Raw genomic sequence first — 17235 nt, 5'->3', positions numbered from 1 at the left:
CTGGCACTTGCATGGTATGAATGTTACCTGCCACTTCATAGCCCGAACTTGGATATTGTCCAAGTCTTGCTGCATTTAGATATGCATTGCTTCAGTATCTGAAGAGTCACAAATGGTGCTGAACATCGTGCAATCATCAGCAAACATCCTACTTCTGTGAGGTATTGCATTTTGGTAATATAGGCAAGGACAGGACTTACATAATTAATGATAGGGCCCTGGGTTGTGTTGTAGAACATACAGACTGAGGGGTTTAGATGCATAATTCCTTGAAATTTGTGTCACAGGTAGACAAGGTGGTTAAGAAGGCATTTAACATGCTTGCCTTTATTGCTCAGACCTTTGGGTATAGGAGTTCGCATGTCATATTGAGGTTGTATGGGATACTGTGTGCAGTTCTGGTTGCCCTGATATAATAAGGATATTATTAGAGTTGAGAAGGTTCCAAGAAGATTTATCAGGATGTCACCTGGAATAGAGGGTTTGACATATAAAAATAGACTGGAAAGCTGGAACTTTTTTCACTGGAATATTGAAGATTGAGAGATGGCCTTCTAGAGATTTATAAAATCATGAAGGGGATAGATAAGGTGAATGCCAAGCTTCTTCCTTTTTGTATAGAGAGTGGTTCACGTGTTGAATGAACTTCCAGAGAAAGTGATGGATGCAGGTACTGTTACCATATTTAAAAGACATTTTCATAAGTTCATGAATAGAATGGTTGGGAGGGCTATGGGCCAAGCATAGGCAGGTGGGATTAGTTTAGTTTCGGAATATGGTCAATGTGGACCCGAAGAGTCTGTTTCCAAGCTTTATGACTCTATGACTCGATAACCTGATTTTCTAAGTCCACCTGCATACTGAAGTCCCCCATGATTATTGTCATAGTGCCTTTATTACATGCTTTTACTGTCTTCTGATTCATTTTCTTCCCTTTATCCTGACTACTGCTAGGAGGCCTGTATACAATTCTTGTCACGGTCCTTTTTCCTTTGCGTTTCCTCAACCCTTCCCACATAAATTCTATGCCTCCCAATTCCATACCACTTCTTGCTATTCATCTAATTTCTTACAAACAAGGCAACACCATCCCCTGTGCCCATCTGCCTTTTGGTAGGGCAGGTATCCTTGGATACCAAGTTCCCAGCGCTGATCCCTTTGCAACCACATCTCTGTGGTACCCACAAGATCATACCTGCCAATTTCATTCTGCGCTACAAGCTAATTTATTCTTAATACTACATGCATTTACTTACAACACCTTCAGTCCTGCATTGACTGCCTCCCTTCTCATAGTTGTCGCCTATGCCTGAAGTTAAATTCCTGACCCTTTTCATATACTCTGTCCTGTTACTTGTTCTAGAAACTTTAACCTCTACTGAGCCCTCTCCCTACTTTTTCCATATTTTTCCATGCAACTGAACCCATCCTCCCACCATTTTGGTTAAAGCCCTATCCACGGTTATGTGATTCACAAGACCATTGGACCCAACAAGATTCAGGTGGAGCTCATCTGATCGGAACAGCTCCTTCCATCCCCAGTTGCCTGAGTTGGAGCAGTTCAGCTTTGAAGAGAGACGACACATGCTGGGGTTGTTTTCCTTCAAGCAGAGAAAGCTGAAGTGGGATCTGACTGTGCGAAGTTCTGAGGGATATGAGTGGGGTTGATAGGGAGAAAGGAGAAAGTGAGGACTGCAGATGCTGGAGATCAGAGCTGAAAATGTATTGCTGGAAAAGCGCAGCAGGTCAGGCAGCATCCAAGGAGCAGGAGAATCGATGTTTCGGGCATGAGCCCTTCTTCAGGAAACTGATCGGGAGAAACACTATTTCCCCTCAGTAGAAAATGTTTTTCACTGCCTAAAAGATTGGTATAGGTAGGAATCCGTGTGGGCGGCACGGTGGCACAGTGGTTAGCACTGCTGTCTCACAGCGCCTGAGACCCGGGTTCAATTCCTGACTCAGGCGACTGACTGTGTGGAGTTTGCACGTTCTCCCCGTGTCTGCGTGGGTTTCCTCCGGGTGCTCCGGTTTCCTCCCACAGTCCAAAGATGTGCGGGCCAGATGAATTGGCCATGCTAAAATTGCCCATAGTGTTAGGTAAGGGGTAAATGTAGGGGTATGGGTGGGTTGCGCTTCGGCGGGTCGGTGTGGACTTGTTGGGCCGAAGGGCCTGTTTCCACACTGTAAGTAATCTAATCTAATCTAATATTTAAATAACACTTGAAATGCCATGGCATACAAGGCTATGAGCCAAGTGCTGAAAATTTGGATTTAAATAGATAGATATTTAATAACTTGCATGGACACGTAAATCAAATAAAGGGCTTATGCTCGAAACGTCGAATTCTCTATTCCTGAGATGCTGCCTGGCCTGCTGTGCTTTGACCAGCAACACATTTGCAGCTCTGATCTCCAGCATCTGCAGACCTCATTTTTTACACGTAAGTCAAATGGCCTATTTCTGGCTGCAAAAACTTTGACTCTTTAACATCTTTTTAGGAAAAGAGTTCTAAAGACTCAGAACCTCAGGTCTGGTTTAAATCAATGACCCCTGATTTTTAACAGTGACACCTAGTTTTAGATTTTCCACAAGCAGAAACAACTTCTCCACATCTTCCTTGTCAAGCCACCTCAGGATCTTGTATGTCTTATAAAGGTACCTGTTTCTTTCCTAAACTCCAGTGGATACAAGGGTCATTTATCTAACCTTTCCTCATAGGATAACCCATTCCAGATATTAGTATAGTAATCTTATATTTTTACCCATTTATGGGATACATGAGTGTTGTTTGCAGGCCAGCCAGCATTTATTGCCTGACCTGAGTTGCCCTTAAGAAGATGGTGGTGAACTGCCTTCTTGAACAGCTGCAATCCACGTGATGTGGGTTGACCATAATGCCGTTAGGGAGTGAGTTCTAGAATTCTGACTCAGTGACAATAAAGCAATGGCAATATATTTCCAAGTCAGGATGGTGAGTGGATTGATGGGAACTTTCAAGTGGCCATCTTTCCATGTATCTGCTGCCCTTGTACTTCTAGATAAAAGTAGTTGGGGGTTTAGAAGGATCCAAGGATCTTTGGTGAATTTCTGCGGTACATAGTACACACTGCTGCTACTGAATATTGGTGGTAGATTGGTGGTGCCAATCAAGCAGACTGCTTTTACCTGGATGGTGCTGAGCTTCTTGAATGTTGTTGGAGCTGCACTCGTAAGCAAATGGGGAGTATTCTATTACATTCCTGACTTGTGCCTTGTAAATGACGAACTGGCTTTGGTAAAATGGAGTTTGCAGCATCTATATTCTCAGGTCACATTCTATGATATTGATGATATTATTAGCATTTCTCTGAAAGGCATTCAGACATACCGATCATGAAACATTAATACACAACAGCCAGAAACAAGGTTGGCTATATACCTGTTTTACGTGACTTCTGCTGAAATCATGTCCTATGGGAGCTGTAAAATCTATCTCTTGGAAGAGCCAGACTTACTCATTAACATCTATGGATTTTATCTCCAATACAACTCAGTGATGTTAATCTGACTGGATTCGAAGTGCTCATTTTAAAAAACTAGAGTTGACAAAACATAGCATGTGCAACTCATCATTGAGAACAAAAAAAACAAACAATTCTAACAGACGGCTAATATAAACAGAAAGCGCTACAGAAACTTAACAAATCTGGCAGCATCTGTAGAGATAGAAACCGATTTAATGTTCTGATTCTAATATGACACTAATTTGCTTCCTGTGTTGTAAAACAACACTTCTTTTGGTTGCTTGTTAATTGCTTGTGCGTGGAAACCATTCATTATTCTATAGTTTGTTTAGGACATTTATCTCAGTGCTTGAATAGCCCATCCTGTTTTTTCTAGTCATCAGAATAATGATAAGGTGATGATGATGATAATCATAGTAGTGACAGTTTCTTTCACTGTTCCATAGAATTACTATTTTCTTTGATATAATGCCAGTACAATCTGCACTCTCTAATATTTATAAGTATTTATGCATGCACAAAAAATTCACAATAGGAGGAATCTATGTGTTGAAAAGACATGATCATGTTGAGAGTATTGTTCAAAGCTTTGGTACAAAATAATCATTTTCGTTTTGAGCCTGGCCAGCTTTTATTACCCATTCCTAATTGCCCAGAGGGCATTTAAGAGTCGTCCATATTACTGTGGGTCTAGAGTAACATGTAGATCAGATCAGGGGTAAGTGTGACAGTTTTTTTCCCCTAAAGGGCATTAATGAACTAGATAAGTTTTTCTCCAGCATTAAACAATAGTTTCATGGTCATCATTAGAGTCTCAGTGATGGGCTGGCAACAATAGAGGTGTTGGAAGGGATCATGAGAACATCCAATGCTCATGCTGACCAAACTAATTTTAAGAAAAGGTAAATTACTAAATTGTAATCATGCGATCACATTATATAATGGTCAATTGTAATTTTAATTAATGCATAATTGTCCCGCATGCTGAATGCAGTGAGCTGAGATTGAAAGAGAAAATGATACATGTATGTCAGCCCCTAAATAGAGACACAAAAATACAATGAAGAGGTTCTATCTGAAACGGAACCTGTTGTTTTGCTTTCAAATTTTGATGGTTTTACTGGATTAGCGCACATCGTATACTGTTAATAGCAGAGCCCTGGGGAGTACTGCCAAACAAAAAGACCTAGGGGTGCAAATACATAATTTCTTGAAAGTGGTATCACAGGTAAACAGAGCAGTAAAGAAGGCATTTGACATACTTGCCTTCATCAGTCAGAACATTGAGTACAAGAGTTGGGAAATCATGTTACAGCTATAGAAGTCATTGGGAAGGCCACACTTGAAGTACTATGTACAATTTTGAGTTATAAGAAGAGGTTGGATATGCTGGGACTTTTTTCCCTGGAGCATAGGAGGCTGAGGGGTGACCTTAGAGAGCTTTGTAAAATAATGCGGGACATGGATAAGGTGAATAGCCAAGGTCTTTTACCAAGGGTAGGGGAGTCCAAAACTAGAGGGTATGGATAACTAGAGGGCATAGGTTTGAAGTGAGTGACGAAATATTTAAAAGGGACCTGAAGGGCCAGCCTTTCTTTATACCTCAAAACTTCCATACACAGCAACACTATGGTAAATCTCTTCTGAACCCTCTCCAGCTTAAAAATATCGTTCCTACAACTGAGCAACTGAAGTGGTAGATGCTCTGGTATGATTACAACATTTAAAAGACATTTGGACACTACATGAATAGGAAAGCTTCAGAGGAAAATGACCTAAATGCAAGAAAATGGGATTAGTTCATTTTAAGAAACATGGTTGGCATAGATGAGTTGGGCTGAAGGGCCAGTTTCCGTGCTGTATGACTCTATGACTCTATAATTGTTCCAATTTTTGTCTTTATATGTTTCACATGAGCAATTTGGCTGAGGGTTACAATTGGCCATGGAAAGCCACAGCACTTGAATTTTAATAAATGGTAACTAAGATTAACCAAAGTTGGACTTGTGCAGGTACTTAGGAAGTGAAAAATGCTTGGTGGGTCTTTTGTAGTGTAGTGCTGGTGTTCCTACCTCTGAACCAGGAGTTCCAGGTTCAAGTCTTACATGGCGAAAGGGAGTACTGCTGATGCTGGAGTTATCAGAGTCAAGAGTGTGTTGCTGGAATAGCACAGTAGGTTAGGCAGCATCAGAGAACCCGGCAAACGTCCTTCATCAGAAATGAGGCTGGGAGCTTTGGTGGCTGGAGAGATAAATGGGAGGGTGGGTGATGCTTGCGGGAAGGTAGTTGAGAATGCAATAGGTGGATGGAGGTGGGGGTAGAGGTGATAGGTTGGAGGGGAAGGTGGAGAGGATAGGTGGGAAGGAAGATGTACAGATAGGACAGGTCATGAGGATGGTGCTGAGCTGAAAGGTTGGAACTGGGGTAAAGTGAGGGCAGGAAAATAAGGAAACTGGTGAAATCTATGTTGATGCCACGGGGTTGGAGATTCCCGAGGTGGAAGATGTGGGGTTCTTCCTCCAGGTGTCAGGTGGTATTGGAGTGACGACGGAAGAGGTCCAGGACCTGCATGTCCTCAGCAGAGTGAGGGGAGGAGGGCAGAGTGAGAGGGGAAGTTGAAGTGTTCAGCCACGGGGGGGTGGGGGTGGTGGGGGGGGAGGGGGTGGCGGGGTGGGGGGCGGGGGGGGGGAGGGGGAATTGATTGGTGCGTGTGTCCCGGAGATGTTCTCTGAAGCACTGTGCGAGTAGTCATCCTGTCTCCCCAATATAGAGGAGACCGCATCGGGAGCAACAGATATAGTCAATAACATGTGTCTTACGTGCTCCAGTGGTGTGTAATACCTCTCAACAGGTTGATTGGAAAATAACTAAGTGAAAAATGCAAAGATTCAATGGAAAATTATTTTTAACATTCCAAGAAACTTGAAGTTTTGAAAGACAGGACAGTATGACAGTACTGGATTTCCGAAAAGTCCTTGGCAAATTTGTTGATAAAAAGTCCTTACCCAAGCTTCACTACTATGGAATTAGGGCAACTCTATTAAAATGGATGTGGCATTTCTGCATCAGCAGAAGACAAAATGTGGTGTGTATTGGAGGAAATTCTTTCCTTTTCTGGAGACATATTCTCTGGAGTGCCACAGGGTGCTCTGTTGGGACCATTACTCTTCTTGATATACAAAAACAACTCTCCTAACAAACTTAAAAAATGTATGACTATTTACAGATGACTGTGTGGTTTCACGTCAAGATAAAATCATATCATCCAAGACAAGATTATCTTCTGGATTTGCAAAGACAGTGGGACTAAATGGAGATGGCGTTCAATATTTTAAAATGCTGCATCATGTCCATTACTATCAAAAATGATGCAGCACTAGAATAGAACTAACACGTAGCCTTAAGCCCCATAATCAAATTTTACATTGGGCAGATGTACAGCTGTACCTGGAGTTCATCTTAAATACAATCTCCAGTGAAAATGCTGTATTCAGTGATTAATACTCAAAGCAAACAGGGCTTTTAGATGTCTAAGGAGAAATGTTTGGTATTGCAATGAAAGTATCAGAAGTCACATGTATTGGCTAGATTCGCTAAAACAAAAAGTCCCCTTTTTCATAATTTATAGCTGGTTTTGTGTTATTTTACCTGATGCCAGCCTATAATTTATCAAACTTGTTGAATTCACATTCACATGGCTGAATTTTCAAAGGTACTTAATAACGTGGGTAATGGCAAAGCAGTTGGTAAAATATGGTCAGAATAAAAACAAGATTCTTGATATTGAAAAAGAGAGTTTGATTTTTATGCATAATATTTCAACAGCTTGATGAGAATCTCAATAATGAAGTGAAGTGCTTCCTACTTTCCCTTCAGAACATCTTTGTTGTTTCTGGTTTATGCTTGGACGAGTTGAGTTGTTCCTTTTTAGGATTGTGTAAGGGTATCCTCAGACTAAAGACCTCATATCTTTGAACAAATTATCTGTAGATTTAGTTTGTTCCATATCTCCTACAATTACAGTTGAGCAAGTTTCATGATATAGTTTGCTGCTTCACATATGCCTTATTGTTGGAAAATGTTAACAATTCTTTCTTGCATGACAAAATCATGTTTCTTAGTTTATAGTTACAGAGTGGTTAATTTAAAAATCATGTTCTGTTCTGTTACATAATTTTGATCACTACAATTTGATTTCACTGGGGTGGTTACAGCTAGGATTTTTTATCCATTTAAATTAAGACTTCTATGTGCAGGTGTGTTGCTACAGATCATCAATCACAAAGGACCTTTGCAAGCACTATTAAAGATTAGTAAGGAATGCAGTTCCCATATTAACTTGTTTCTAATTTACTGACATCTCGTAGAGGTCAGTGATTCCCTATATGGTTATTGTCAGTTTCTTGCGAATCTTCTTGTTAGTTTCTGTCAGCTCTGGAATCAAAGCCAAGTGTTTCTCAAAATTTATTTGTTTTTGTGCTATTTCACTCTGTCCAGCTGAGATATAACATAGGCATCAATTGTGCTTAGCCATCTCTGAGTGTGGAGGACATGTGGTGCATTGAATATTTGAAGCAAGTAACCATTCAAAATATTTGCGATTTATTTTCATCCTCACTTCTATGTCAATTTTTGTATTTTATGGTTCCCTGTCTTCCTCTAATAGCTTTTATGTTACTCTCTACCATAAAACTGTTCAATTTAACTCATTTTGCTATGCTTTAATTCTTAAGTTCCTCTTTACTAAGCTAGCATCCATCCTTCAAAATAATAATCACCTCTACTGCTTGTTTCTTTGTCTTATGTTCTTCCTACTCATAATCGTGTCCTTTCTTCTTGTAGAATCAATGCCTTCTTAGAATAACATGACCAAAAGTGTAAACTATTACATGGTGGGACTGTACCTCCATTAATGAATCCAAATGTCCTGTTTATCCAGAAAATGTTAAGATTTAAAAAAATTTTATGCCATCAGAGCAACAATAGCATAACTTTTATTTATATAATCTCTTTAGCATAATAAACATGTGCTTGACAAGAGCATTAAAATAAAAGATGTTGCTCAGCCATATAAGGAGATAGTAAGTCAAATGAGCACAAGGCTTGTCAAAGAAGTGCATCTTGAAGCAGGAAAGTAAGGCAAAGGGACTGACACTGTTTGGAGGGAATTTCAGAGTATTGGGCATCTGAGCATCTGAAGCCACATATACCAATAGCAGAGTGATTAAAATTATGGATGCTCAAGATACTAAAATTAGAGGAGAGCAGGTATCTTGGAAAGTTGTGAGCTGGAGGATGTTGCAGAGATATTCAGTGGCAAAACTATAGAGGGAGTTGAAAACAAGAATGAGAATGCAGGTAAGTACGGACAAGAATGTGATCTTGTGTAAGGTATCAGCAGCAAACCATTGTAGGACCTCAAGAGTACAATGTGGGAGTCCATCACATTGAATGTTGGAATAAGTAGTCAAGTTTATTACAGATAGCAAAGGCATGAGTGAAGGTTTCATAGCCAGTAAGAGGGGACAGTGATATTGAATTAGTTGGCCTTAGTAATGGCACAAATGTGAGGTTTATAGCTCATGTTGGGGTTAACTGTAAGACCAGCATTGTGAACAGACTGGTTTATCTGAGACTGTTGCCAGAATGAGAGAGGGTGATTATATAATGAGGCAATGAATAGAATGGAATATCTTTTATTATCAGGTGTAATCAAGTAGAGAAGTACTGTAGTATAGTGAAATCTTAGGTACAAAGTACCTAGGTACAAATCTCAGATACAAAAGAGGAACAAAAAAATAAAAGTAATTGCATTACTTTACTGTGATTTACAGCATAAGTTAGAAATGTGATATTGTTAAAAGAATAGACGTTAAAGTCAGATAAACAAGTCACAAATAAGCATTACATTGCAGTAGCTCAGGCAGGGACTTCCACATGTGGTCTGACTGACCGCACCAAACTCCAGTCTAACAACCTGTCCTCACTCCAATCCAAGCCTCCAGTCTGCTCCGCGCTGGCTCTCAGCTGCTACTAGGTAGGTTTACTTGGGACTCGCTTCCCTCTGCTGGCTGCCTCTCTGGGACTCACATTCCCATACGGACCGCTGCTCCAGGACTTGCCTCCCCCCACCGGCCACTACTCCTGGACTCACTTACCCAAGCCAGCCTCAGCTCCGGAACTTGCTTTCCCACTCTGGAACTAGCTTCCCCGCTCCGGGATTCACTTTCCCATGCTGGCTTCTGTTCCGGCACTCGCTTACCTGCACGAGTGTCTGCCCCATCAACTCACCTCCGGGATTCGCCAGCGGCAGCCTTGAGTTTGGAGTCACCTTCTCCAATCCTCTCCAGATAAGTTTAAATCAAAAGTTAAAAAAAACTCAGAAAAGGAGAAAAAAAGAGAAAAAAGAAAAAGAACAGACAGAGCAAAGGAGCTCTGGCTGGAATATCTTACATTGCCACCATCAGATGTGGGGACTGAAAACAGTTTCAGTCTTCCAAATGTTTACTTGAAGGGAATTTCTGCCGACCTGTGCTTGGAGGGAAACTGACATCTGGTTTGTTTCCAAAAATCTACTGCCCTGTTTCTTCTAGATGCTAGTGGTCATGGATTTAAAGGGTGATGTCTCAGGAGCCTTTGTAAGTTTGTGATGCACTCTATATCTTCTGAGTGTCAGTGGGGTGTGAATGTTTGTGGATATGGTATTGAACGAGTGGGTTGCTTTGTTGTGGATAGTGTCAAACTTCTTGCATATTTTTGGAGCTGTGGCCATCCAGGCAATTGGGGAATATTCCATTATATTCCTGATTTGAGCCTTGTAATGGTGAACAGGTTTTGGGGAGTTAAGAGGTGGGTTACTTGCTGCAGGATTCTTGGCCTCTGACTTGCTCTTGTAACCACAATATTAATGTGGCAAATCCAGTTCAATTTCCAGTCAACGGAAACCCCTAGCATGTTGATAGTGAGGGATTCAGTGGTAGTAATAGACAATAGACAATAGGTGCAGGAGTAGGCCATTCAGCCCTTCCAGCCTGCACCGCCATTCAATATGATCATGGCTGATCATTCCTAATCAGTATCCGCTTCCTACCTTATCTCCATAACCCTTGATTCCACTATCTTTGAGAGCTCTATCCAACTCTTTCTTAAATGAATCCAGAGACTGGGCCTCCACTGCCCTCTGGGCAGAGCATTCCACACAGCCACCACTCTCAGGGTGAAGAAGTTAATCCTCATCTCTGTCCTAAATGGTCTACCCCGTATTTTTAAGCTGCGTCCTCTGGTTCGGCACTCACCCATCAGCGGAAACATGTTTCCTCCTGTCAGAGTGTCCAATCCTTTCATAATCTTATGTGTCTCAATCATATCCCCTCTCAGTCTTCTAAACTCAAGGGTATACAAGCCCAGTCGCTTCAGTCTATCAGTGTAAGGTAATCCCTCCATTCCAGGAATTGACTTCGTGAACCTACGCTGTACTCCCTCAATAGCCAGAATGTCTTTCCTCAAATTTGGCGACCAGAACTGCACACAGTACTCCAGTGTGGTCTCACCATGGCCCTGTACAGCTGCAGAAGCACCTCTTTGCTTCTATACTCAATCCCTCTTGTTATGAAGGCCAGCATGCTATTAGCCTTCTTCACTACCTGCTGTACCTGCATGCTTGCCTTCATTGACTGGTGTACAAGAACACCCAGATCTCTCTGTACTGCCCCTTTACCTAAATTAATTCCATTGAGGTAGTAATCTGCCTTCCTGTTTTTGCCACCAAAGTGGATAACCATACATTTATCCACATTAAACTGCATCTGCCATGCATCTGCCCACTCACCTAACTTGTCCAGGTCACCCTGTAATCTCCTAACATCCTCATCACATTTCACCCTGCCACCTAGCTTTGTATCATCAGCAAATTTGCTAATGTTATTGCTGATACCATCTTCTATATCATTAACATATATTGTAAAATGCTGCGGTCCCAGCACGGATCCTTTCGGTGCCCCACTGGTCACTGCCTGCCATTCCGAAATGGAGCCGTTTATCACTACCCTTTATTTCCTATCAGCCAACCAATTTTCAATCCAATCTAGTACTTTGCCCCCAATACCATGCACCCTAAGTTTACTCACTAACCTCCTATGTGAGACTTTATCAAAAGCTTTCTGAAAGTCCAGGTACACTGCATCTACTGGATCTCCCTCGTCCATCTTCAGAGTTACATCCTCAAAAAACTCCAGAGGATTAGTCAAGCATGATTTCCCCTTCATAAATCCATGCTGACTCTGTCCTATCCTGTTACTACTATCCAGATGTGCCGTTATCTCATCCTTTATAATAGACTCCAGCATCTTTCCCACCACTGAGGTCAGACTAACTGGTCTATAATTTCCTGCTTTCTCTCCCCCACCCTTCTTAAAAAGTGGTATAACATTAGCCACTCTCCAATCCTCAGGTACCGATCCCGAATCTATCGAATTCATCGAAAGTTAAGGGATGATGGTTAGATTGTCTATTATTGGAAATGGTCATTGTCTGGCGCTTATATGTCACAAATATGACTTGTCAAATTCTGATGTTATTCAAGTCTTCCAGTGAACATGAATTGCTTTATTATCAAAGGAGTTTCAAATGATGTTGAACATTGTGCAAACACCCGTGAACACCCCCATTTCTGATCTTACAATGGAGGGAAAGTTTTTGGTAAAATAGCTGATGATGATTGGGCCTAGGATAATTGAATCTAGGATCAATTGGAAATTTGTGAATTACTATTTATACTTTGTATCTGTTCAAGTCTTTGAATTCTACTAAGCAATGACTGTCGTAATTAATTAATTCATGCTTCACTTTTTCTAGGCACAGATTGGGAAAAGAGCTTCCGGCAGATAGGATTTGAAAGGTGAGTTTTTTTTTATAGACAGGATTCTTTATGAATAAAACAAAATTGCAATCCTACTTATTTTATGAGGTTTGATGTAATGAAATAATCTATTTGATGTAGAATAATATGCACTTGATAATTAATTCCCTGGTAATCATCTGCAGGTTGCACCCTGTGTGCTTTTTGGCTTTTTCTATGCAGCCTTAAACATCTTTTTTATTATCACAAAACAAAGTGGATATTTCAGGTGTTGTTTCAATTAGCAGCAAGTGAAAGTGCTTCATTTCAGAGTCAGTTACAATTTGTAATTAATCTATAATGAATGACAGCAGCCTTCAAGACTGTCTGCTAAACTGGATGTTACAATTGCTGACAGATATGCTGAATGTATGGTATTGTCTCTGTACACATCAAATTTTCAGATTTTTTCCAGGGCCCTTGCTTAACCACAATCCAATGGTGTATAATTTCAGTGCCAAAACTAAACGGTGGCTCAGTGTTTAGCACTGCTGCCTCACAGTGCCAGGGATGCATTGAGGGTTACTTTCCACCCTCAGGCAACTGTGTTGAGTTTGAACATTCTCCCCATGTCTACGTGGGTTTCCTGCACGTGCTCTGGTTTCCTCCCACAGTCCAAACATGTGAAGACTAGGTAAATTGACAATGGTAAATTGTCCATCATGTGTAAGGATGTGTAGGTTAGATAGATTAGTCATGGGAAATGCAGGATAGGACAGGGGGGAGCGCAGGTGCAGTTGGGATGCTCTTCAGAATATCAATGTGGACACGATAGGCTAAATGGCCTGCTTTCACACTGTCAGGATTCTATAATAAGCAGGTGTGGATTGTTTGATTTCCAAACTAGCCATCATTTTGTTACATAGAATTGAGCTTTGATCTGATTGCATTACTTTGGGTCTTCCATGTCACCTAAAAAAAACTAATTTTTTCATACTACTTTATCCCACTACTTTTACAGTAATTTTCCAGAATCTTGTAGAGGCATATATTTTCATGAAAAGATATTGATTTCAATTCCTAGTTTTAGATAGGGGCTTTAAATAATCTATTAAGGCCCCACTATATGGTTCTGCAAAAGCTGCTTTTGGAATAAATTGAGGATTGAGGTTGCTCCACTACCTGACATATATGGCATATCTGGCAATAATTGGTGACATATTTATGTCACAGGTTGACAGGGTGGTGAAGAAGGATTTCTACATGCTATATATCCAACGATTTTTGAAAATTACAACGATGCATCCATTATCTTTGTAGCTACTTCTGTTAGAAGCCTAGGATGCAAGCTGTCAGCCCCAGGGGACTATCTGTCTTTAGTCCCAATGGTTTATCTCATATCATTTCTTCAGTTATGGTGATTGGACTTTGCAGTGTGCTATGGTGCAGATTCCTCAGAACTCTCACGTCTATTTCCTCTCTAGGCTGCAGTAACAAATCTGTCCATCAGAAAATCTAGACCATTATAAATTCAATTTATTTTCAAAGCAAGTTACAAGCACCCTGAACAACTATTGCTTCAATCTCAAGTACGAAGATACTTAACACTATATGAAAAGGCAAGTCTCTACGAGATAATTAAAACAAAGAGCAAAAACAATTCCTGTTGGCCTTCTGGAAGTGAGGATTAAAGGTGATGACTTCTCACATCCAATGAATTTCCTGACAATGAAATCAAATTTTGGACAACTGAAGAATGTTAGTAAAGGGATGACAAAGGCAAACACTGAAAGAATGCATGGAGGATCTGCAACAATTTTTCATTCCTGTCTGACACATACATGCCATGGGAAAGGTGGCCTGATCATGGCTAACAAGGGAAATTAGGGCTAATATTAGATACAATGAAGGAGCATATAAATTGACCAAAAATACTAGCAGACCTGAGGATTAGCAGCAGTACAGATTTCAGCAAAGGAGGATTAAATTAGTGCTGGGGTGCACATTATTTATCATATATGCAGGTGATTTGAATGAGAATTTAGGAGGTAAGGTTAATAAATTTCTGGAGTTTAATTTAGGTAAATGCAAGGTATTGCATTTTGGTTGGTCAGACTAGAGCAGGACTTAGACAGTCAATGGTAGGGCTCTGGGGAGTGTTATAGAACAAAGGCATCTAGGAATACAGGTTCAGAGCTCCTTGAAAGTGGAGTCACGGGTAGACGGGGTGGTGAAGATGACTTTCAGCATGCTTGACTTCATCAGTCAGAACACTGAGTATGGGAGTTGGAACAGTTTGTTGTAGCTGTACAAGATGTTGATAAAGCCATATTTGGAGTACTGCATACAGATCTGGTTGCTGTACTATAGAAAGAATATTGTTAAAGTAGCAAGAGCATAGAAAAGGCTTGCTGGGTTGCTAGCTGGTCTGGACAGTTTGAGCTTTAAGGAGAGACTGAATAGAAATAGAACATAGAAAAATACAGCGCAGTACAGGCCCTTTGGCCCTCGATGTTGCGCCGACCTAAGTCTACCTAACCTACACTAGCCCAATGACCTCCATATGCTTATCCAATGCCCGCTTAAATGACCATAAAGAGGGAGAGTTCACCACTGCTACTGGCAGGGCATTCCATGAACTCACAACCCGCTGAGTAAAGAATCTACCCCTAACATCTGTCCTATACCTACCACCCCTTAATTTAAAGCTGTGCCCCCTAGTAACAGCTGACTCCATTAACAGAAAAAGGTTCTCAGTGTCTACCCTATCTAAACTCCTAATCATCTTGTACACCTCTATCAAATCTCCCCTAAACCTTCTTTTCTCCAATGAGAACAGCCCCAAGTGCCTCAGCCTTTCCTCATACAATCTTCCTACCATGCCAGGCAACATCCTGGTAAAACCTCCTCTGCACTCGTTCCAATGCCTCCACATCCTTTCTATAGTGTGGTGACCAAAACTGCACACAATACTCCAGATGAGGCCGCACCAGAGTCTTATACAACTGCAACATAACCTCAGGACTCTGGAACTCAAATTCCTCTACCAATAAAGCACAGTACATCATATGCCTTCTTCACAGCACTATTTACCTGGGTGGCAACTTTCAGAGATCTGTGTACATGGACACCAAGATCCCTCTGCTCATCCACACTACCAAGTAGCCTACCATTAGCCCAGTAATCCATCTTCTTGTTACTCCTACCAAAGTGAATAACTTCACACTTAGCTACATTGAACTCCATTTGCCACCTTTCTGCCCAGCTCTGCAACTTATCTATATCCTGCTGTAACCTGCCACATCCTTCTTCGCTGTCCACAACTCCACCGACTTTCGTGTCATCCGCAAACTTGCTCACCCAGCTTTCAAGCCCCTCCTCAAGATCATTTATAAAGATGACAAACAGCAATGGTCCCAAAACAGATCCTTGTGGTACACCGCTAGTAACTGCACTCCAAGATGAACCTATTCCATCAACTACTACCCTCTGTCTCCTTCCAGCCAGCCAATTCGTAATCCAAACCTCTAATGCACCCTCAATGCCATACCTCCGTAGTTTTTGCATTAGCCTACCATGGGGTACCTTATCGAACGCCTTGCTAAAATCCATATACACCACATCTACTGCTTTTCCCTCGTCCACCTCCTTAGTCACCTTCTCAAAGAACTCAATAAGGTTTGTGAGGCACGACCTGCCCTTCACAAAACCATGCTGACTGTCCTTGATCACATTATTCCTATCCAGATGTTCATAAATCCTATCCCTTACAATTCTCTCTAAGACTTTGCCCACAACAGAAGTGAGACTCACTGGCCTATAGTTACTCAGGCTATCCCTACTCCCCTTCTTGAACAAGGGGACCACATTCGCTATCCTCCAGTCTTCTGGCACTATTCCCGTAGACAATGACGACATAAAAATCAAGGCCAATGGCTCTGCAATCTCCTCCCTAGCTTCCCAGAGGATCCTAGGATAAATGCCATCAGGCCCAGGGGACTTATCTATTTTCATCCTTTCCAGTATTCCCCAGACCTCTTCCCAACATACCTCAAGGCCATCCATTCTAATCACTTGTGACTCAATATTCACATCAGCAATAGTGTCCTGTTCCTGAGTGAATACTGACGAAAAGTATTGATTTAGTGTCTCTCCAATCTCCTCCGCCTCCACGCACAACTTCCCACTACTATCCTTGACTGGACCGATACCTACCCTAGTCATCCTTTCATTCCTGACATACCTATAGAAAGCCTTTGGGTTTTCCCTAATCCTACCAACTAAGGACTTTTCATGTCCCCTTCTCGCTGCTCTTAGCTCTCAGCTCTCTCTTTAGATCCTTCCTGGCTACCTTATAACTCTCAATCGCCCCAACTGAACCTTCACGCCTCATCTTTACATAGGCCGCCCTCTTCCCTTTCACAAGGGATTCCAATTCCTTATTAAACCACGGCTCCCTCACAAGACCCTTTACTCCCTGCCTGACTGGTACATACTTATCAAGGACACCCAATAGCTGTTCCTTGAACAATCTCCACATATCATTTGTGTTCTTCCCTTGAAGCCTATTTTTCCAATCCACGCATGCTAAGTCATGCCTCACCACATCATAATTTGCCTGACCCAGCTATAACTCTTGCCCTGCAGTGCACACTTATCCCTCTCCATCACTAAAGTAAAAGTCACCGAGTTGTGGTCACTGTCCCCGAAGTGCTCACCTACATCCAAGTCTAACACCTGGCCTGGTTCATTACCTAGAAGCAAATCCAATATAGCCTCACCTCTTGTTGGCCTGTCTACATATTGTGTCAGGAAACCCTCCTGCACACATTGGACAAACACCGACCCATCTAACGAACTCAAGCTATAGCTTTCCCAGTCAATATCTGGGAAGT

The 17235-nt window shown here is 41.5% G+C and overlaps 1 protein-coding gene across 1 annotated transcript in view; it reads left to right on the top strand.

Annotated features, from left to right (window-relative positions):
* Positions 1 to 17235, top strand: part of LOC132815248 (piezo-type mechanosensitive ion channel component 2-like) — a 467530-nt gene that overhangs the window by 32534 nt on the left and 417761 nt on the right. The window contains exon 2 of the mRNA XM_060824063.1: positions 12358 to 12400. Coding sequence (XP_060680046.1) covers positions 12358 to 12400 — 43 coding nt within the window. The remainder of the gene's footprint in view (positions 1 to 12357; positions 12401 to 17235) is intronic.

The sequence above is a fragment of the Hemiscyllium ocellatum genome, chromosome 4 (assembly GCF_020745735.1).
Source record: "Hemiscyllium ocellatum isolate sHemOce1 chromosome 4, sHemOce1.pat.X.cur, whole genome shotgun sequence".
Lineage (NCBI taxonomy): Eukaryota > Metazoa > Chordata > Chondrichthyes > Orectolobiformes > Hemiscylliidae > Hemiscyllium > Hemiscyllium ocellatum.
Note: the sequence above shows the minus strand (reverse complement) of the source record. Positions and strands in the feature narration are given on the sequence as shown.